Genomic DNA, 23584 nt, shown 5'->3' with positions numbered 1-23584 from the left:
CGCTTGGAGGTCGGAATGTGCGCCAACGGCTGGGCGGTATCCGACTTCTCCTTGGCCAGACAGGCGGAGGCCTCGGCGTCCTCTGCCGAGGTGGAGAGGCGATTAGGGGCGGCTCCCGCTTGACTCGCACCTCGTCAAGAAACCTTGCAAGCCGCCGAGCAGCGTCGACGTCTTGTCCCCACACTCGACGCCAAGTTGACCCACACGAGGAGGCGTCAGCAGTGCCGACTCTGGCACCAATGGCTGAGACGGGGCGACGGCCTCGCCCGACGTGGGCGCCGCGTCACTGAGGCCAGACGTGGCTTGATCGGCCATCAGACCGTCCATCGGCAGCGAAGGGCCTGCTGCGGGCGCCTCCGCGACCAGCACAACGGGTCTTATCTGAGGAGCCACGGTCTGCACAGGCGATGACGGAGGCAGGCCTGCCTTGCGCGGAGCAACTGTCATCGAGGAAGTAGCAACCTGAAGCAAGATAGCGAACTCCTCAAGCATTGGGTCAATTTGCACGGGTGGCATCGAGCTCCTGAGCGGCACTATCCCCATGAGGTCTGGCACAGGGGAGTCGTCGGCTTCGACGGCAGTAGCGGCGTTGCTATTGCCGCTAGAGGTGGTGGCCCTCGCCAGCTTTCCTCGTCGTCGATGTCGATGTCGCCGGCTTCCCCCTATGCCCGCCACGGTGACCTGCACAGGTCCCTCCGCGCAAGTCGAGTTGTGGGACATGCGCTGGGGTGCCACAGCATGCCTGGGGCATCTGCAGTCCCTGGCAAGGTGGTGGAGACCATGACAGTTCGACAGCGTAGGGAGCGCCGAGGTAACCGGCAAGTCGGTACTTGGTGAGTTTAATCTAAAACGATGATAAACATTCTTAACCAAGCTCCTCCACTGTTCCATGGTGCCATCTCTAAGCTAAGATTTTCTGAAGCTAGAAATAATTAACTCCAAAAAATTCATGGAGCTGGAGCTATGCCGAAGATGCCCTTTGAATGGGCGTGGGATATTTCACCATTCCATCGACCCTTGGGGGCAGTGTGCGTTAATCAAATGAATCAGGGGTCCAACGATCTACTATCATCTACGAGCACTTTTTCTGTCCGAGCCAAATGGGTATTCGGTTTAGGCCTGGGCAAATTACTCGATACCCATTACCCGTACATGGATCCGAATTACCCGAACCCGAGGTACCCGATCCTAAATTCGGATAATGATTTTGATTACCCGAAGTTAGTTTGGGTAATTCGGGTAATATCTTCTGGTACCCGAATTACCCGAATATTTGTCTATATCTTTGTATTTATCATGTGTTGTTAGTTAAATATTAGAATTTATCAATTTATTAGAACGTAATTCTCTTTGTTTGAACAAGTGATAGTAATATATTATTCTCTACAAAATGCTATTGAAATTCTATACAAATTGCTACTGAAATTATATATAAATTGCTATTAAAAATTTGTATAGTGTGTTGTTTTTTGAAAATTCGGGTAAATCGGAAATACCCGAACCCGAATTATCGGGTACCCGAAATTGCGGGTAGTGTTTTTTCAGGACTAATATCGGGTAACAATTTTCATTACCCAAATTTTGAATTACCCGAATTACCCGACCCGAAAAAATCGGGTAACCTGAATGCCCAGGCCTAATTCGGTTTGTACAATAAAAAAACTCGGACTACGGGGATATTGGTCTCAATTAATTTATTGCATGTTTGTATATTAGCTGTTCAGTAGGGATACAGTTTCTCCTAAAAAAATGTTTCAGATTTAGACTCTCTTTAAATGTTTCTCCACTGAATTGAAATCACTTCGTATTATTAGTAAAAACAAGAACATGGTGATTCTCCCTAAAACATTTCTCTCTTTAGGCCAGTCTCAATGCATAGTTTTATGGCACAGTTACCAAAATTATAAACTAGGTAACCGAGCCATATGAGTTTCATGAGGATGAAACTCCTCTCTCATATGATGAAACTCCTTCATTTAATAACCCTGCCAAGTCAGCAATTTTGCTTATGTGGCACCATATTTAATGTGCATGACACTCACGAAACATGCATTGAGACTAGCCTTATGACATTTGGTAGCGATTCTAGTGGCTTTACTGAGAATCTAAAACGTTTCTCACTACCAAATGCACCCTTAGTAGTTAACCACAAGTATACTACTCTTTCAAAACTTGATTTAATAGCCTTTTACAAGGACTTCTTCCAAAGGGCAAAACAGCTGAGCAATGGGCCGGGGCCAAGTTTGCTCACGCATCAGATCTCTACCGTTTATGGAAAGGCCGTGAAGACAACGCAATTAGCATCTTCCTCCTAGCTCCTCTTGGAATTAAAGAAAACTAGGTTCAGCATCATCTAATAACCACTTAAAAACGTGCTATTTCGGCTGCACAAGAAGCTGACAAATGGCACAATCTCAGTTCAAAGAGCTAGCCACTAATCTCCGGTTGCTAAAACTAAACTAAGGCCAGTTTTAATGGGGAGTTTCATATTTCAGTTTCCAACATATCTGATTTTGGAAACAGTGCAGAAAAGTTTCATGGGGATGAAACTCTCTATGCTCCTATGAAACTCTTATCATCTCTCACTTCATTAATATGGTGCCACATCAGCATATTTAATGCCCATAAAACTCTGATGAAATCACATTGAGACTGACCTAAGCATCCGTTTACCATTCAACTCCAAAAGCGTCATCACCTTCATGCATTTCATAATGCAAAGCCTGCATGAACGGCTAAACTAATCACAGATTACGTTAATTAATCCTGCTCCTCACCCCAAGTTGCCCTAACATATTATATATTCTTCTTCATCTTCTATTATTGTGCAAGATGCGATGGCGCGAATAAATGAATAATCCTTGGCGCCTTTGAACCTGGGAAAGACAAGAAAAAGAGGGAGATAAGAGAGGCATCCTGCCCTTTGGCCTTTCCCGTGGCTTTTTTGAAATAACAAGAGATACCATATTCGACCAATGCAAGTTAGAGAGAGCTGTAGTTCGTACAGTAGATATTTTGCACCCTAAACTAAGGTTTTTTATTTTTATTTTTAAGCAATTAATTAATATAATACGTATTTGTAGATACCATCTTTGGTTATGGGGCTAAACAAGTTCTGTGAAGGCAAAGACCCTAAGGCCCCCTTTTTTTGGTAAAAAGGGTGTTGTGCATCTTGTTCCACTAGTGTGATGCCCTTGCCATTGGTCTAGGAACCTCAAAAATCTTTGTGAGATGCCTAGCTTTGCATTTGCTTGAGGTGACACGGGCAGTGGCCAGGCTGTGGAGTATGCCTTGCTATCACATGGAATATTTTGGTGTTTCCACTGTCTTTATCTTCAATTTGGAACTCTGGTCTCCATGTTCTGGAACTTCATATATGTTCGGGTCGATTTTGCATATGATAGATGCTCCACTGCCGCCACAGCACTATAGTTAAGTCTCAATTTTTATTGAGACGTATATACTCCCTTGATCCCAAATTACAAGATGTTTCGGTCTTTCTAGATACATACATAAATTTTGTTATGCATTTAAATATACATCATATCTAGATTCATAGTAAAAACAAATATATAAAAAATAAAGCATCTTATAATTTGGAACGGAGGTGAGCGTAGTCACACACACATCGCTGTATTATATGCAAATAGTGAGTAGCTATATACATAAAACAATATATACGATATGCTCTCTGAAATTTGAATAGTATAGTTTTGACAGTGGCACATAAGCATAGTCCTTGCTTCAAAAGCAAGAATTCATTTTTTTTGTTTTAGATAACAGAGTTAAATCTCGATTGAGATTTTTTTTTTCTAGTTCTGATCTACCATAGAACTTGTTTCTGAATATTTATTAGTAAGTTGATTTGTTTCACCTGAAATTCTTGTAAATACATAGAACATATGTGTTCTTTTTTCACGAACATGTCTCCCGAGAATATGTGTGTTCCAAACATAGGCCTTGTTTAGTTCCACCCCAAAATTCAAAATTTTTTCAAGATTCTCCGTCACATCGAATATTTAGACGCATGCATTGAGTATTAAATATAAACAAAAATAAAAACTAATTGCATAGTTTGGTCGAAATTTACGAGACGAATCTTTTGAGCCTAGTTAGTCCATAATTAGATAATAATTACCACAAAGGCACAAACAAACGAAAGTGCTACAATGCCGCGAAATTTTTTCAAAAAAAAACTAAACACGGTTTGACTTCACTATAAGCTAGTAGCTAGCTGACTAGCTCCTAGCTCCTTTAGTCTTAGGCTCTTAGCAGGGCAAGAATCTTGCAATGTTCCCATAAACATAATAATGTTATGTGTTGCTTTTCTTTGTGTCGGCATCAATACCGTCCTCCCACTCGCATGCATCTCTCCTACTGTACATGCTACAGTACATACCAAGCTGGTAGCTTGCTCCCTCCTTTCCAACTTTAAAAGGAGATCATCTCTCTTGCACCATCTCTCCATCCATCCATCCCCACCAAAACAAGGGCATGAAGAGCAGGAAGGGGTACGGGCACCAGGGCCACCTGCTGAGCCCGGTGGGCAGCCCGCCGTCGGACAACGAGTCCGGTGCCGTGGCAGCGGCGGCCACGGCCGGCGGCGGCGGCGGGTGCGGGAGCAGCGTGGGTTACTGCGGCGGTGGCGGCGGCGAGTCGCCGGCCAAGGAGCAGGACCGGTTCCTCCCCATCGCCAACGTGTCGCGCATCATGAAGCGCTCCCTCCCCGCGAACGCCAAGATCTCCAAGGAGGCCAAGGAGACGGTGCAGGAGTGCGTGTCCGAGTTCATCAGCTTCGTCACCGGCGAGGCCTCCGACAAGTGCCAGCGCGAGAAGCGCAAGACCATCAACGGCGACGACCTGCTCTGGGCCATGACCACGCTCGGCTTCGAGGCCTACGTCTCCCCGCTCAAGTCCTACCTCAACCGCTACCGCGAGGCCGAGGGCGAGAAGGCCGCCGTGCTCGGCGGCGCCCGCCACGGCGACGGCGCGGTGGACGACGGCCCGCTCGCCGCGGGCGGCGCCGTTCCGCCGTCCGGGGCCGCCGGTGGTGACCGCGCGGGCCACGACGGCGCCGCCGACGCTGACGCGCACGTCGGGCTCATGATGGGAGGGGCCAGCAGCGTCGTCGGGTTCGGCGCCGGCGGCGGTGCGGCAGCGTCGTACTACACGGCCACGGCAGCACGGAAGGCGTACGGCGCGGGGGAAGGGTCGACGAAGGTGATGGAGTTCGAAGGCATCGCCGGCGAGGAGGAGAACGGCGGCGTGCAGAGGGGGAGAGGGTTTGCCAACAACCATCTCCACGGCGCCGTGCAATGGTGAAAAGGGCGCGCGTAGCTAGGGTGTAGAAGACGACGACAAACGATACTTGCATGGTGTTGCACTTGCACCTGCACTGCTGGCCGGCTGGTCCACACGCAGTGCATCGTATCTAAATTTGCGTACTAATCAATTGCTGTTTCTGCTTTTCGTTAAATGTTTAATGAGTTCATTTGAATTTAAACTCAAAGTATTTTCTATTGATCTGGAAGAAATTCAGCTAATTGTACAACGAGGCAAACAGTAAACTGCTCTAATGAAGAGTAAGGCATTGTTCAATTGGTGAAAAATTTTGGTTTTGGTTATTTGTTTTTGTTAAATATTCGTCTTGCAAATTATAGATAAACTATGCAATTAGTTATTTTTCAATCTATACTAGCAAAAGTAATGCACGGGAAAAAAATAATTATAACAACCATAATAAAATCATAAATTATAAAAAAGTTTTTATTAACAATGTAAAGGCAATAATCTTGAATAAATTTATCATGGTTCCATAGAATTATATTGAAGCTAAGAATACGGGAGTTGTTTAATTCTACTGGCGTTTCAATAAATATTAACTAACCTGATCCTAGCCGTACCTATATTTTATTACCAAACAAATATTTCCAGAGAGGAAGCATTTGCATTTCGAGAGGAAAAGGGTGACTCGGAAGCAACCAACCACCACGGAGAAAATGAAAATCAGTTCCATGCTCGCAACCGACCCGCGGTTGGGCGGCCGACGGAACCGCGGGAGGGAGGTTCGCCGGCGAGCGTGGCGCCGCGCGATCCTGAGTCTCGAGTGAGCGCAACGCACGAACGATCCCTTCCTTCTCTCTCTCTCTGACGGCCGGCGGTGATAAGTTACCTAATACCTATTATTCGTACCCTAATTACCTGGACTCGGACCCGAATTACTCGAACCCGAGTTACCCAATCCTAAATTCGGATAGCAATTTTGATTATCCGAAATTAGTTTAGGTAATTCAGGTAATATCCCCGATACCCGAATTACCCAAATATTTGTCTATGTCTTTGTATTTATCATGTGTTATTAGTTAAACATTAGAACTTATCAATTTATTAGAATACAATTCTCTTTGTTTGAACAAGTGACCGTAATATATTATTCTCTACAAAATGCTATTGAAATTCTATACGAATTGCTGCTGAAATTATATATAAATTGTTATTGAAATTTTGTGTAGTGTGTTGTCTTATGAAAATTCGGGTAAATCGGGAATACCCGAACCCGAATTATCGGGTACCCGAAATTGCGAGTAGTGTTTTTTCGAGACTAATATCGGGTAACAATTTTCGTTACCCGAATTACCCGACCCGAAAAAATGGGGTAACCCGAACGCCCAGGGTTAGCTGGCGAAGAATCACAAAGGACGTTGCTAGCTAAGAAGCACGAAGGTGAGTCCTGGGCGGGCGCGCAAGGAAAGAAGGAAGGAAAAGGGCGGCGATGGAATCCGAGGCAGGGGCAGATGCAGACGGGGAAGCCGGGACGTGGACAGGAGAGAGGAGCGGGTAGAAAAAAAAGGCATACTAAAATTTTATCTCTTTATTAGTAGATATAGATATAGACTTAGTGCTCATGCATGTGTCGTAGGATTCGATGTGATAGATAATCTGCAAAAAAAATTTAAGAAACTAAACAAGGCTTTTCTCTTGATCCAACATCATTATAAATGCGTTACATATATAGGAGTATACAAAATCACCCAAAGTAGCTGAGGAAGTGCGACTTGTACGCGTCCATGTGCGCCGGGTGCAGCGACACGGACGCCTGGACGCCGCCGCCCTTCCCGGCCACGAGGACGACCTGCCCGTCGTGGTTCATGGTGACCAGCTCCGTCCTGGCAGGCGGGCCCCACCCGAAGTCGGCCGCCTCGTAGGCATCGAACCTCGTGGACCCGGCGAGGTTCATCAGCCGGTCCATGTCCACCTGTTCCAGGGTAGACATCCAATCCCACCCGGCCAGCGGGTCCTCGGCGGCGCGCCGGACCTCCTCGGCGACCGCCGCCGCCGCGACGCCCACCCCGCCGTCGTCGGCGAGGAGGTCCCCCGCGGTGGCCCGCGCCAGGCACCCGGAGATGCACGTCCCGAAGTAGCCGTCCCCCGGCGGCGGGTCCAGGCGCGCGCGGCAGTCCGCGAAGAAGAAGAGGTAGACCTCGTCGGCGGCGGAGATGATGCCCGCCGGGTGTCGTTTGGAGCGCACGAAGGACACCCACGCCAGCGCCGCCACCGCCACGAAGCTGGACGGCGGCGGTGTGCCGCCGGCGTCCTGCGTGTGCGCGGGCGAGAGCTCGGCCACGACGCGCTGCTTCAGGCGGCGCATGTCTTGTGCCGTGACGGTGAACGTCCGGCGAGACAGGTTGGGGCGGATGAAGTGCCCGGCCACGGCGGCCTGCAAACCGCGCGCCCGCGCCAAAAAAATTGTGAAGTTATTATAAAAAAAAATAGCAAAAGTAAATGAGAAAACAGAGATAGAGATGGGCTGTTGGGCAATGGGCCCAGCAGATGTGTTGATTAATGGGCTGTTGGGTGTGGCTTACTAATTTGGGTCCATCTCCATGATGGGCCACTTGCAAATTTATCTTAATAAGAATAAAATAATAAATCAATAAAAATTCCTGTGAAATAGTTTTTCACCAAAATAATACTCCTCCATCCCTGAAAGCGTATCAGTCAATTTTTTTAAAATTTGACCAACTTTCTAGAAAAGAACATCAATATCTATGACATAAAATGAGTAGCTTATAAAAATATATTTTATGGTAAATCTAATGATATTAATTTGTTACTATAAATCTTAGCTTTTTTTTTAAAAAAAAAATCGATCAAAGTTTCAAAAGTTTGACTTAGGACAACTTTTAGAAGTTAAAGCTTCTAAGGATAGATGGAGTAAAACACACTACTACTATAAATGGTTTTCCTCAATGGCATTTTTTAGTTGACCACGTATGTACAAAGCCATTGGTAATAATAATATACTTTTTTTTACCGTCGATTAGTCGATACGTGATACAAATTAGTGGTAAAAATCATTTCACCAATGGTTCAGCATACAAACTATAGGTGAAAATATTTACACTGCATTCATCTCTAGAAGACACGTCTGTGTATACTGATGGCCTATCAACATCAATTTACTCTTCATAATTCTTTATCTGTTGGTGGTGGAAGGATGGTTCAAAGTTCAAATCACAAGGTTATTTTGTTTCGTGATCTGTGTTATTTTTCTCTATCCATTACTTAATTAGGTGACCTTTGACTACACTCGATTTGCTACCAACTAGCACTATATATATATATATATATATATATATATATATATATATATATATGATATCTGTTGCCAAAAACTAAGGGATTGTTTAGATCTAATTTTTTTGATTTTGACACTGTAGTATTTTTGTTTTTATTTAACAAATATTGTCCAATCATAGAGTAACTACGCTTAAAAGATTCGTCTCGTGATTTACATGTAAACTGTCCAATTAATTATCTTTTTCATCTATATTTAATGTTTCATGCACGTGCCGCAAGATTCGATGTGATGAGAAATCTTGTAAAATTTTGGATTTTTGGGTGCATTTAAACAAGGCCTAAGGTATCCGATCAGAAGGGATCATATCACTCAAGTTATATGGCCTTGTTTAGTGCCTTGTCGAAATGTTTTCGCGACACTGCAGCACTTTCGTTTGTTTGTGGTAATTATTGTCTAATTATGGGCTATCTAAGCTCAAAAGATTCGTCTCGTAAATTTCAACCAAACTGTGTAATTAGTTTTTATTTTCGTTTATATTTAATACTCCATACATACGTCTAAAGATTCGATGTAACGGAAAATCTTGAAAAGTTTTTGGATTTTGAGTGGAAGTAAACATGGCCTATGTCTACATCCGACAAAACAGAGGGCAGAAAAAACTGCAGAAGTGATAAAGGGCCTGTTTAGTTTCCCGTTGGAGCAAAATTTTTTTGGATTTTAGCCCAGCATTCTATAGAATGGAACTAGGCCTTGTTAGTTACACCTAAAATCCAAAAACTTTTCAAGATTTTTTATCACATTAAATCTTGCGGCACATGTATAAAGTATTAAATATAGATAAAAATAACTAATTACGTAGTTCATTTGTAATTTGCAAGACGGATCTTTTGAGCCTAGTTAATTCATGGTTGAACAATTATTGTTAAATACAAAAAAATGCTACGGTGCTCAAATCCAAAAAGATTTTGGATCTAAACAAGGTCTAAACATCATCTAAAATTTTTGACAAAATAATTGTCATTTTGCATTCTAGATTGGTCTGAGGCCAAAAAAAACCGCCAAAAAGTTTCATAACTCTGAAAATTTTTACATTTCAAATAGATATTAAACATAATTTTGAAAATTTTATTATTATACATTTCGTATTCCAAAGTTGATATTTTGGAGGTGTTTGGGACTGCTCTGCTCCACGTTTTTCAGCTCCGCTCCATGTTTTTTAGCCAAACAGTTTCAGCTCCACGCACTCAGTTCGATTAAAAATGGTGAAGTTGTGAGAGCACCTAAAAAGGTACTCCATAAACTCCAGTTTTTCGTGGAGCTGCTCCACGGTAGAGTTTGTGGAGCAGAGTTTGTGAAGCAGTCCCAAACACCCCCTTTGTATTCTACAGGAAACTCAAAGAGCCAAAATAGAGATAGAAATAATTGTCATTTTGCATTCTAGATTTTGATTTCAAGAGGCAAAAAAACCCCAAAAAGCTTCACTACCTCTTAACTCTGAAATTTTTGACATTTTAAATAAAAACTAAACATAATTCTGAAAATATTGTTATTATACATTTCATCATTCCAAAGTTAATATTTTGTATTTTATAGGAAAATCAACAGAGCCAAAATAGAGACAGAAAACACTGCAAAGTGACAAAATAATAACAAGACAAAAGAGCCCATAACGGTAAGTTTGTTTATCTGATGACGTGCGGTGCGTGGCTTGGCTTTGAACAGGAGCCATCGACACGTCGTGTCGTAGTGTCAGTAGCACACGAACGCCGCCGCCATGCTTGATCGTGTTGAATGCTGCTGGCCGGCCGGCCGGCGGCAGCCGGAGCAGCAAGAGAAGAAACAAGTCCGACCGACCAAGAAGGCGCAGGCAGGCATATACGTACCACCGGCAGATCGGGCGTCCACTTCCGCAGCACGCTCCTCGCCAGCTCCTCGCCGCCGCCGCCACCACCGCCGGGGAGCCTGATCACCGCGCGGTCGAACGTCGTCGGTGGGCCGGCCGCGGCGTCGGCGTCGCCTTCACCGCGGCACGCCGCGGCCCACGCGCGGAGGAACCTCCACACGGACCGGCCGTCGACCGCGGCGTGGTGCATCGCCACGCCGACCGCCAGCCCGCCGCCCCGCAGCCGCGTGACCTGCGCGGCCAGCGTCTCCGCGGGGAGGAACCCCGTGTCGAGCGCCGGCACGAGCCCCGCGAACGCCTCCGCGTCGTGGTCATCGTCCTCCGCGAGGCGGGCCGCGTCGGCGTCGCTCGCCTCCGCGACGAGGAACCTCACCCCGCCGCCGCCGCCGCTGCCCGCGGTGCCGCAGTCGAAGGCGGCGTCGCCCGTGGCCGGAACGTGCACGATCCGCCCGGCCAGCGTCGGGAACCGCGCGAGCGTCTCCGCGAGTGACGCGCGGAGGGCGTCCACCGCGGACGCGAACGGCGGCGGCATGCTGCTGCCGCCGTCGTTGACGAAGATGAGCACGCGCTGGATGAGCGGGAGCGTGATCCACTGCGCGTCGAGCGCGGACAGACGGATGGGCTCCGGCGGCAGCGCGGCGGTGCGCGGCACGGCCACGCGGGCCTCTTCGATGATGTTGACGGACGGTGGCATGGCGCGATGGCACTGGCAATGGCACGGCGCACACAAGTTGGTTGCTGTTGGTATATGGTGTCGGCTTAGATTTTGCGTGGTGATGGTGACGAGAGTGTGCAAAAGAAGAGGTGTTGACTTCCTAGAAATACGATATGTAGCCAGACGCAGTTAATGCACCAAGTACTAGAATCTCTTCGGCATTGTTTAGATCCGATTTTTTTTAGTTTTGATGCTGTAACATTTTTATTTTTATTTGATAATTATTGTCTAATTATAGATTAACTAGGTTTAAAAGATTCATATCGTGATTTAGAACTTGTTTAGATCCAAAAAGTTTTTAGATTTTGACACTATAGCACTTTTATCTCTATTTGATAAACATTGTCCAATCATGAAGTAACTAGGTTTAAAAGATTCATCTCGCGATTTAACCCAAACTGTACAATTAGTTTTTGTTTTCATATATATTTAATGTTTCATACATGTCCGTGAGATTCGACGTGACAAGAAATCTTAAAAAGTTTTTGGTTTAGGATGAACTAAAGAAGGCCTTAAAGGCGAACTGTGTAATTAATTTTTATTTTTATCTATAATACTTCATGCATGTGCAACAACATTCGATGTGATAGAAAATCTTATTTTTTTTTTGAATTTCTGGGTGAACTAAACAAGGCCTTGGTTTGACTTCCTAGAAACGATGGGGGAAGCTCATTCCCCACAAGCCTGAGATTCAGGGGATGTTTGGCATGACTTCTCACGATGGGCTTTTTGAGAAGTCATAATTTATGGCTTTATCAAAATGACTTTGACTTCTTGGTTTTTTTAATGAAAAATGGTTTTTTGAGAAAAACATTTGGAGGCTTTTTTGGATGAGCCAGAGTTGGAGCAAGAGAGAAGCCCTGCCAAACAAGCTCTCATTATGATGACTTAAACCTAGAAAATGTGGTGACACGTTTCGGATGTTCAATTTTGCTGCTTCATCTCGGATTACCTTTGTAATTTTTTTTTTGAAAATCACGTTACAACGTAAACGTCCACACATATCACAATCACCTATGAATATATAGCTTTTTGAGAATCACAGGTACAACGTAGGCCTCTTGCGTCCTCTTGCACATCACCACTAGCCGATCAGGGCACTGGTCTGGCGTTGTGGCCATCCTCGTCGTTGCTTCTACCGGAAGGCCTCTTGCGGCGCTCGCATACCTAGGTTGAGCCGTATTTTTTCTACCGCAGTATTTTTCTCTCATAATAAATCAGCCAACAATAATTTCAGTTATGACTTTTAAGACCAGCGAACAGACTAGAGTTTTATGGGAGTAGAAAGAGTTTTAAAAAGATAAAACTCTTGTATACGGTTTCTAAAATATAGATGCGTTGTAAACTAGGTCATGAAACTTCTAATGAGAATAGCCTTAGGAGACCTACTGAAGAGGTTGCCAATTCAGAATTAGGAGTGCTGAAGAAAAATCAAAACTCAGGTATTGTTTCTGTAATAATGTGATACTGCTTTATAAAATTTTGTCAAAAAAATACTGCTTTATAAAAGAAAGGCCTTGTTTACTTCTACCCAAAACCTAAAATTTTTCAAGATTTCTCGTCACATCGAATCTTTAGACACATACATGGAGTATTAAATATAGATAAAAATAAAAACTAATTGCACAGTTTGGTTGAAATTTACGAGACGAATCTTTTGAGCCTAGTTAGTCCATGGTTGGATAATAATTACCGCAAACAAATAAAAGTGCTACAGTATCGCGAAATTTTTTCATTCACCAACTAAACACGGCCAAAGTGAAATTTTATGGTTTTTGGAAATAATGAGAGCCCTGTGTTTCATTAGATTGGATGGTTTAAAAATTGAAAGAACAACATAGAAGAAACTTAAGTTGTGGTGCGGAACAAAAAAATATGTGGACCTGAAATTGGTTTCTAAACAAATTTGGAGAATACAACAGTATTTTGATGTCTCGGGAGCTGCTTCTCTAAATCAAGAAAAAAAATAGGGCCTTGTTTAGTTCATCCCGAAAACCAAAAAGTTTTCAAGATTCTCCATCACATCAAATCTTACGGCATATGCATGCAGCATTAAATATAGAAAAAAATAAAAACTAATCACACAGTTTGCTTGTAAATCACGAGACGAATTTTTTGATCCTAGTTAGTCTATGATTGAACAATATTTACCACAAACAAACAAAAATACTACAATAACGAAATCCAAATCTTTTTCACATCTAAACAAGGGCTAGAACTGCTTCTCATCTCAGGCCTTGTTTAGTTCCCAAAAATTTTGTAAAATTTTTCAGATTTCCCATCACATCAAATCTTGAGATGTATGCATGAAGTATTAAATATAAATAAAAATAAAAACTAATTACACAGTTTGGTCGGAATTGACGAGACGAATCTTTTGAACATAGTTAGTCTATAACTGAACAATATTTGTCAAATACAAACGAAAATATTACTATTCATATTTTGCCAAAAATTTTGGAAGTAAACAAGGCCTCATACGAGCTGCTTCTCATCTTTCCCTCTTGGAATCTGAATTACACACATTGTCACTATGTGGGTCTTTGGCCGATGTTTTTGAAGTTCGCAGCACGTTGCAATCAGTCGTAGTTCACACTAAAATAAAAAACTTTTTAAAATTTCCTGTCATATTGAATTTTAGACACAAATATAGAACATTAAATATAGATAAAAATAAAAACTAATTGCACAGTTTACCTGTAATTACGAGATGAATCTATGGAGCCTAGTTACTATATGATTGGACAATGTTTATCAAATAAAAATGAAAATGTTATAGTACTTTGATAAAAAAAATTTAGAAACTAAACAATAGAATTAGGGAAGTTCAAGAACAGATCTGCCACTGCTACCATCATAAATCCATCGGTACCGAATGCCATGTGTTGTAGCTGCCTAGCCCCAATTGCAGGGATGGGATAGCCACTACAACATGACTCATTATACAAGGCGTTTAAAAATGCCTCCAAAAGTGATCAAATCGCCTTTAAAAACCTTTTGAGGCATTTTTTAAATGCCGTCTATAATATTAAAGTAAAAGGTCTTTTAAGGCGTTTTTTTAATGCCTTTTAATATCAACTTTTAAAGGCATTTTCTAGCTGCCTAGAAAAGTTTTTAGAGGCACTCTGGAATTTGCCTTCAAATATTGATGGAGGCATTATTAGAAATACCTCCAAAACCAAGGTATCCATGCAACCCTTTTGACCAATATCAAATTAGCACATTAACAATGAGAGCATACATCAACGTTGGATGCATCCAAACTTAAAATCTTTCGTACAGACAAGTTTTCGTACAGAAATCTAAACAACTATGGATTCAGCAGTGGAAGACCACTACGACTTCAATGCAACGATTCAAATATTTAGTCAAGAGAACAAAACATCTCCAATCCATAGTCACATCTCCAATCTTTCATACAGACTTTGGTACTGAACTACTCTTGTGCAGTCATAAAATTCTCCTGGGTGCTGTTTCTCGAGTCCAGCTGACAAGCCTTTCAAGCTCTTGACAATAACATGCTCAAATGACAAAAGACATAACTCACAGTCTCATACTATATAACTACTGGTACCAGAAAGAGAATGGCGACACCACCACCAACAAGCTTCTTCCCCCTGTCTTAGAATGGTTTTCCCCTGACAATATAAACTGCAGAGAAGGAAATGGTTGGAAAATGAAAGCACAGGGTATCGGAAGGCAAGTTGAGAAAATACTGAAGGAAGCATATTCATACCTAAAAGTTTTCAAAACATTGGAGAATCCGTATTGACATATAAACTTGTCAGCAGGTTAATAGATAAAATCTTTGGTAGTGAAACTTGTGAATTACCGTACTACAAGCAGATTAATAGATAAAATCAGTAATAACAATCTTTTTCTTCTGGCATATTGTGAACCAGTATTTAGTGCCTTTGTGTGTGTTGAATGCTTGCTTGCTAGATTCAGGATAAAGAAGCTCCATTAGAGATGGACCAGAATGATCATAGACATTCCCAATGACGAAAGAGCTCTGACCTGGAGAAAAACATGAGTGGCCTGGAGAAAAAGTAGACTTCATATCTTCCTTACAGTGACCTGGGGTCCTTGACCCCTCTTGTTTCCGCAAAAAAAAATGAAGGGACCAAATAACCTTAGGCTGGGATATCTCATCCGACTATAACGCTCATGTGTCGCTGCTATTTACACGCTGCAAATGGTGAACTGAGTGAGTTCCAATCCATAGTGCATGTCAGAAATTACAGCTCCAAACTATAATAAAGATAGATATTGAAGATTTATCAGATATCTATAACACTGAACAGAAGAATCCATATGCACAAACCATATAACGGTCAATAGAGTTTGGTTATTAATTTTATATATAATTTGGTTATTTCCATGAAAATTACAATTATATTAGTCAAGAAGCCCACTCAAATGAATATTATCAACTGTCAGGATTACCACAAAACTACCACTAAATCACAATAGGTAACTGAACTTCACTTCAGCAGTTGATATCAGAAAAGTAGCGGTCCCCAAAATTAACCAAGCAACTAAAAGTTAAGTACAGGGTCATGACTATAGTAGTCGTTGCAAAGTTCATATGGTAAAGATCATAAACAACAGGAGGGTGAGCTACTGATATATGCTAACTGAATAACCGTAGTTACTGGCAAGCAGCTGGATATTCACCAGATCTTATATTCAGGAAACCTTGTTAAGCTTTACAGCTAGACTGATAGCAATCAAGCTTAGCATTACTCTACTAAGTGAAACATCCAAAAAAAAGAAGTAACAGGCAGCAAAACATTTTGTAGCAATAATACTGCATGGAGAATTATCCATCACATATGCTGCGGCATGCCAATTAGGAATTTCATGTCATACATGTCGTCGTGCAGCGTCAATCACTTAGGCCAAAGGCACACCGACGAGGAAGGAGATCATCATGAGTGCTAGAGAGGTAACCTTGGAGGACAAGCACCTGTAGATAATATAGGGATTTGCATCTCAGTGAGGTCACGTGGGTGAAGGTAGATCGATGGAGGATGTCAGAAATTCTTTTACCTTGAGTGCATTTTATCGAACACATGTTGGGCGGAATCCATGTCGATGCAGACACCGTCATCATGCCCGATTCCGTATTACGCAGTGCTCTTCATGGAGTAGCACTTGAGGATACGGCGTACCTGACGAAGCCGACGCTTCAGAATCTCGATGAATCCAGCAATCTCCCCGCCGCCGCAGTTGCGCCGTGCTCCCCATGACGCCTGACGCAGTTGTGCCGTCTTCTTCGCGTCGCCTCCCCCGCAGCTGTGTCGTCCTCCTCGCGTCGCCTGAGCCTGACGCAGTCACACCGCCTACCCACAGCTGCGCCGTCCTCCCCGCACCGCCTGAGCCTGACGCAGTCATGCCACCTATCCACAGTTGTGCCATCCTGTAGCCGCTTCGTCCTCCCCGCGCTGCCTCCCCGCAGCTGCGCCGTCCTCGCCGGTCCCCGTGCTGCCCGGCGCAAGCGAGCTGCCTCCCCACAAAGGCCCGAGCTGGATCAGACTTTCCATAGTTGTGCAGTCCCTCGAACCCTATCGCGACAGGGGGAGGTCGTGTTTTTTTTTAAAAAAAAGTAACGCTTGACGGCTTGAGAAGGCGCTGGAGGATAATGGGGCTTGAAAGAAGACTGGCTGTTACGCATATAGCACAAGGAAGGCACTCTCAGAAAACGCCTCAAAATGTCGTAGGTAACTAAGGCATTTTTGATAAAAACGCCTCTAGATATTACAACTATTTAAGGCATTTTTTAGTTTAGCCTTTAAAAAATACTTTTAGAGGCATTTTAGAGGAATGCCTTTATAGAATAAGAAGCTAAGGCATTTTGAAAAAAACACCTTTGACAAAATGCCTTCTATTAATAGATATATTGTAGTGAGCCGGCTTTTGCCTTTGCCTTCGATGAAGGATCTAGGCATTGTTCGAAAAATTTTATGATACTGTAGCATTTTTATTTATTTGTGGTAATTATTATCTAATCATGGACTAAATAGACTTAAAAGATTCATTTCGTCAATATCGATCAAACTGTGCAATTAGTTTTTATTTTTATCTATATTTAATACTCCATGCATGCGTCTAAATATTCGATGTGACGGAGAATCTTAAAAAATTTTACGTTTTTGGGTGGAAGTAAACAAGGCCCTAATGAATGCAACTTAGGGCTTGTTTACTTCCACCAAAAACCCAAAATGTTTTAAGATTCTCTGTCACATCGAATCTTTAAACGCATGCATGGAGTATCAAATATAAACGAAAATAAAAACTAATTACACAGTTTGATTGAAATTTAAGAGACGAATCTTTTGAGCCTAATTAGTCTATGATTGGATAATAATTACCATAAACAAACGAAAGTGCTACAGTGTTGCGAAATTAAAATCAAGTGCAAAGTCCTCGACGACGAGGATATGTAGTTTTCCTCCGATAATCTAGCTTGCTAGCTTGTATAAAGATGGCAACGGGTACAAATTCATTGGGTTTTGCCATCCCAAATCCATGCCCATTAATATAAAATATGCCCATTAAAAAACTCATGACCCATCACGGGTTTGATTTTGTGCCCAAACTCATGTCCATCGGGTCACGGGTATTTAACGGGTTGCCCGTGCCCATCACAACATGTCATAAGATGGTCATCTAGTCAAGTGAGCAAGTCTACTCTATAGCGCACCAAAATACTTAAAGTTGAATTAATTGGCAAGGTGGGACTCATGTTATGTGTTATTACACCTCCGCACTAGAAATTTGCGAGTTCTGACAGAAACACTCACCTCTAGCATGCACTGGGCCATGACCTGCTAATGCTCGGTGCCAACATCTGTCATATCTTTGAGTCCAGATGAACTGAGTGCATGCACTAAGACGCACTAGCTAGCTGCAGCTTTCACATAAGGAGCTTCTACTAAAAAAAAGTACGGAGCATGCATGTTCTCTATTTTGTTTATTTTTTCTTGCATTTTGTACTTTATATACTAATTATATTGTGTGATGATACGGTGGTTCGGATTTAAAAAATCCATTGGTTTGCGGGTTTGGGTACTACACACCTAGACCCATGCCCACAAACCCGCTGGGTCTTACCCCATTAACAAACCTACGGTAGCAAAAGTTGACTCATATTCTTACACTAATAGAGAAAACCCATCGAGTTTCAGGCCTCGAGCACCCGTTACCATCTTTAGTCCTCTAGCAGCAGCCGCAAACGCATGCAATGCAAGGCGGCCGGCCACGGCCAGCAGCAGCCCAGCATGTGCTAGTGTTCCGGCTCTTGCAAACAAAAAAAGCGGGAACCGCTCAAGGCTTTTGCAGCCGCTCTACGTGTACTAATTAACAAGCAGGCAGCGGTCCAGAGACGTGCCATGTACGGACAACTTGAGCTCGATCACACTGTCGACGTGTGTGTACATGTCTCTGCGTGCGCGTTTCCACCGCCCGGACCCGTCCCTACGTTTGGCGTTCTTTCGTCGCACCCATATCCCCGGCCCGTCCCGCCTGACGCGTGCAGTATCACTATATATATATATATATACCTGCAGTTCGGTCCTGATTTGCTACGAGTTCAATTCAAATTCAATGCATGGTGGTGAGATCCAACGAGACATGGCGATGGACACGGATACGTACGGTGGTTGGTTGCCTAGCTAGCTTGGGGCATAAACCTCGGTGCAGTCCTCGATTCTCATTAATCCAGCGTCGTTGTACGTACTTGTACTACTATATATATAGCTCCGCGACGAGAGAGACGACGACGAGCGAGCCAGCGCAAAACGTACTTGAACTTGTCTTCCTCGTCCTCGAAAGCACCGGCCGGCGCGGCTTCAATCAATCCGTCGTCGTCGTCGTCGTCGTCGTCGTGTGCTCCAAGAACCCCCTGTCCCTTACCGCTGCTAGCTATATATCTAGTCTAGCACCAACTCTTCGGCGGCGAGCGACACCGATGGGCGAGGCCAACGCGACAGGCGGCGCGCCACCGGCCGCCGCGCCGGCGGTGCGCGTGCTGTCCGTGTCGCGCGTCGCGCCGGCGGATCGCGCGGCCGCCGCCGACGGCGACGACCCCGCCATGGTCGTGAAGCTGTCCTTCTTCGACACGCCGTGGGTCGTGCTCCCGCCCATCCAGCGGGTGTTCCTTTACTCGCTGCCCGGGGGCGGTGACGACGCCGACGGTCACGAGTTCACGGACGCGGTGGCGACCCTCAAGACCTCCCTCGCCGCCACGCTCGCGGTGTACCTGCCGCTGGCCGGAAAACTGGCGTACGACGCGGGCACCGGTGACGTGGTCGTCGACTGCGCCGCCGCGGACGACCTCGGCGTGGCCTTCGTCGAGGCGGAGGCCGACGCCGACGACGAGACCACCTTCGACGTGCGCCATCTCGCCGACGACGAGGCGCACGACATCCCGGCGTTCCTGGCGCTGGTGCCGGACCTCCCCACCAAGGTGCTCCCGGCGCCCGTGATGTCCGTGCAGGCCACGCGGCTCCTCCGCCGCGGCGGCGGCGGCCTCGCGCTGGGGCTCTCCGTGCACCACGCCGTCGCTGACGGCCAGGCCGTGTGGCGGTTCATGGCCGCCTGGGTGTCCGCCGCCCGCGAAGGGTCGCCGGTCACCAAGTCCCTCCCGGCGCCGCACTTCGGACGGGAGGTCATCCATGTCCCCAACGGCGACGAGTCCGCCCGTCACATGCTCAAGATGATCGCGCCCAACCTGCCCGTCGTACGTACATACGCTACCAAGCTTGCAACTTTTTTTTTTGTGTGTGCACGGTTTTTGTGTGTTGTCTTGTCTGTCGTGACAGACTCGCTCACGGGACCTCTTTGCGTGTGTACTGTGCATGCATGCAGGCCAGCACCATGGCCGACTACGACTTCAGCCAGCGCTTCCGTCTGGCGCGCCGGACGTTCTACCTCGCCGGCGACGACATCCGGGCGCTGAAGCGCCGCATCGCCGCGGCCGAGGAGGACGACGACGGCAGTAATAATAATAGCAGAAACAAGAAGCCGGTGTCGACGTTCGTGGCGCTGGCGGCGGTGGGCTGGACGTCGTTCGTGCGGTCCAAGGGCCTGGTCGCCGGCGACGACACGTACCTGGTGTTCCTGGCGGACCTGCGCGCGCGGCTGGACCCGCCGGTGGGGGACGGGTACCTGGGCAACTGCATCAAGGGCGTCCTAGCGACGGCGGACGCCGGGGACCTGCTGGTCGACGGCGGCGCGCGGGGCCTGCTGGCGGCGTCGCGCGCGATCCAGGCGGCCGTGGCGGAGATGGAGGCGGCGCCGCTGGCCGGGACGGAGCGGTGGCTGGAGAAGATGATGGGGCTCCCCTTCACGCGCCTCTGCAACGTGGCCGCCAGCCCGAGGTTCCGCGTCTACGAGGCGTCCGACTTCGGGTTCGGCCGCCCCGAGCGCGTGGAGCTCGTGTCCATGAACCACGACGGCGAGATGGTGCTCGTCGGCGGGAGGCGCGACGGCGAGGTGCAGATGTCCGTGTCGCTGGACCCCGCGCGCATGGACGAGTTCAAGGCGCACGTCTTCGCCTCGTCGGCGTCGGCGCCGCCGCCGGAGGACGAGGTGGAGGGCAAGTGATGGATGGATGGATCAACAAGGCAGACGCGTGCGTGCGTGCGTGATGGACAAGAGACGACATACAGATCATGTGAAACAAATTAAGCATGCGTGCAGCTATTGTCCATCGAAGTAAAGTGTTTTTCACGAACAAAAATTCTTAAGTGTTTTTCTGTCTATTTTTGCCGGTTATCAATTTCTTCGACATAATATATTATATATTTATATATATAAGAAGTTGCAATTTGTTTTTGTCTATGTTAATTAGTTTAACCTGTTCTATATCTATAATCACCTTTTTTTAGGTTGCTGGAGTGTTCGTTTGGCTGATAAGCCAGTCTGATTTGTTGTGGGATAAAAACACTACTTAGGGTCTGTTTGATACAGCTTACAACAACTTCATGAGCTGTTGTGAGTTGTTTTTTTTGCCAAACACTTATTTCTAAAACAGCTTCATGGGTGAACTATTTTTTTCTCCTCGAAGTTGTTGTGAGCTGTTTTTTTTCTTGCCAAACACTTAGGCCTTGTTTAGATGTGAATTTTTTTGGATTTCGCTACTGTAGCACTTTCGTTTGTTTGTGGCAAATATTGTCCAATCATAGACTAACTAGGATCAAAAGATTTGTTTCGCAATTTACAGCCAAACTGTGTAATTAGTTTTTATTTTCGTCTATATTTAGTGTTTCATGCATGTGTCGCAAGATTCGATGTAACGGAGAATCTTGAAACTTTTTGGATTTTGGTGGAAACTAAACAAGGCCTTATTTTTACAACAGCTTCATGGGTGAAACTGTTTTTTTCTCCTCTCACAAAGATATGAGTTGAGATGAAGCTGAAAAAAGTAGCTTATTGCAGCTCTCTCCCTCATTTCTCTTTCTTATCTATGTATAAAGTAGTTGGTAAGTTGAGCTGTGTCAAACAAGCCCTTAATGATTGACAAGCTCAGGCCTTGTTTAGATGCAAAAAGTTTTTGGATTTTGACACTGTAGTACTTTCGTTTTTATTTGACAAACATTGTCCAATTATAGAGTAACTAGGTTTAAAAAATTTGTTTCATGATTTACAGATAAACTGTGTAATTAGTTATAACTTTTATCTATATTTAATGCTTTATGCATGTGCCGTAAGATTTAATGTGATGGGAAATCTTATAAAATTTTGGGTTTTTTTACAAACAAGGCCTCAAGCGAATAAGGTACGCATGAGAAATATAGTAGGCTGTGTTGACGTGTTGTCGCCATGCATAGCATCGATAGGATGTTAGATCCGTCACGGCGTTTGGTTGGTGGATCGGCTGGATGCCTGATGCATACGAGTCATCCCCATCGATCACCGTCGATGTTTCCAAGTTCAAACATCCGAGTGAGAGTGACCGAGTCCCAACAAAGAACAAACGACAGTCCGGGCGGGCGCTATAGCCTAGCTGAGCTCCAAAAAGGGTTTCGTCATGGTTGACGCGTGTGGGTTCTGCTTTTCAGGGGCCTTGTTTAGTTTTAAAAAAATTTTGCAAAATTTTTCAGATTCTCCGTCACATCGAATTTTTAGATACATGCATAAAGTACTATATATAGACAAAAATAAAAACTAATTGTGTACAGTTTGGTCGGAATTGACGAGACAATTCTTTTGAGCCTAGTTAGTCCATGATTGGACAATATTTATCAAATACAAACGAAAGAGCTATAGTGTCAATTTTGCAAAATATTTTGGAATTAAACAAGGCCCTATTCACTGGTCCAAAATACGTCCCGGACCATCGATCTTCATCACACACTAGACTTTTCTTCTTCGATTCTACTAGAGCTAGCGGATCTAAAAGAAAGATCATTGAGGAAGAATGCAATGAGGATATGGACAATTCGATCATGTGGGACGAGTCGACTAGGTAGAACACATTTCAACATAAAAGCTAGAAAATAAGTTGAACATATTTCATGTATATATTTTAGACTCTATTACAGCGCTCATCGGATGATGGCAAGGAACAAGCTACCAGAATCGAGAGCCGTAATTTTTTCACATTGAATGGATGGTCCAATCTTTCGTTTACCGTCTTAAACTTTACTTCTTAACAAGTCTAATAAGTTTTAATTTTGAATGTGCTATTATAATCAGTTTGGACTACTGTTTTTCCTTTCAGAAGAAGGCTGAAGCCAGAAATTTTTCATTATCTAAAAACTCACATAATAAAGAGGCCACGGAAAGCCACATCTGCAACAAGCCTCGCAAGGTTCATCAGGTACCAGGCAAACGCAAAACAAGCAGAGTTCCATTAGTTAGGTTCAGGGCTGTTTCTGAGTTTTTTGGGCCTAGGTAAATCTTAATCTATTTTCTCAAAATATTTATACGAAGATAACATTAGATGCATTAAAATAACTTAGGGCATGTTCAGCAGGTCCCTTAACCCCGTCCCTTCGACGCAATTTTTACGAAAAACACCCCGTACGAGCCTGGAGACGGAACAGGCGTCGCCTCACGAGGCGACGGGACGTCCCGTTCTCTGAGGTGGAGAAGACGCTCCAGCAGCGATGTACGCCCCCTCCTCGACTCGTCGCTGCGCGGATCCCGGGCCCTCGCATGCGCGGTAAGGTGCTATGGCTGTTGTTGAGTTGCGCTGCTCCTCGACGAGATGTGACAGCCGAACCCTGTTGATGCGTCCATGGTGACCACGGCCGTGGCCAGAAGCGTCCCCGCCGGAGGCCTTGAGCGCGGCCATGGCCGGCGCGGCAGGCACCAGCATGGCCATGACGGAGGCCACTAGCGTCAAGGAGTTGTGGGGCAGCAGGTCGATGGATTT

General features: G+C 45.0%; 3 protein-coding genes and 1 long non-coding RNA gene across 5 annotated transcripts; 2 read left to right on the top strand and 2 right to left on the bottom strand.

The window, feature by feature from the left end:
• Positions 4448–5604, top strand: LOC8069671 (nuclear transcription factor Y subunit B-11). Its single transcript, XM_002445097.2, has one exon. It carries the CDS (start codon positions 4495–4497, stop codon positions 5320–5322), a length of 828 nt encoding a protein of 275 aa, XP_002445142.1. The 5' UTR covers positions 4448–4494; the 3' UTR covers positions 5323–5604.
• On the bottom strand, positions 6919–11349 carry LOC8080894 (phenolic glucoside malonyltransferase 1). Its single transcript, XM_002443893.2, has 2 exons — positions 10465–11349; positions 6919–7717 (listed from the first exon to the last, which is right to left on the bottom strand). The coding sequence occupies exons 1-2, from the start codon at positions 11176–11178 to the stop codon at positions 7028–7030; spliced, it is 1404 nt and encodes a 467-aa protein (XP_002443938.1). The 5' UTR covers positions 11179–11349; the 3' UTR covers positions 6919–7027.
• LOC110436918 lies at positions 14438–16813 on the bottom strand. Of its 2 annotated transcripts, none has more exons than XR_002454850.1 (4): positions 16252–16813; positions 16072–16168; positions 14936–15388; positions 14438–14850 (listed from the first exon to the last, which is right to left on the bottom strand). It is a non-coding gene; the product is annotated as an uncharacterized LOC110436918 (long non-coding RNA). The 2 variants fall into 2 exon arrangements; XR_002454851.1 differs by having other exon boundaries at positions 15217–15388; positions 16252–16812.
• LOC8080893 (malonyl-CoA:anthocyanidin 5-O-glucoside-6''-O-malonyltransferase) lies at positions 18776–21016 on the top strand. The gene is made up of 2 exons (XM_002445096.2): positions 18776–19942; positions 20071–21016. The coding sequence occupies exons 1-2, from the start codon at positions 18812–18814 to the stop codon at positions 20806–20808; spliced, it is 1869 nt and encodes a 622-aa protein (XP_002445141.2). The 5' UTR covers positions 18776–18811; the 3' UTR covers positions 20809–21016.

The sequence above is a fragment of the Sorghum bicolor genome, chromosome 7 (genome assembly GCF_000003195.3).
Source record: "Sorghum bicolor cultivar BTx623 chromosome 7, Sorghum_bicolor_NCBIv3, whole genome shotgun sequence".
NCBI classification, from domain to species: domain Eukaryota; kingdom Viridiplantae; phylum Streptophyta; class Magnoliopsida; order Poales; family Poaceae; genus Sorghum; species Sorghum bicolor.
This window is presented reverse-complemented; position numbering and strand designations above follow the sequence as displayed.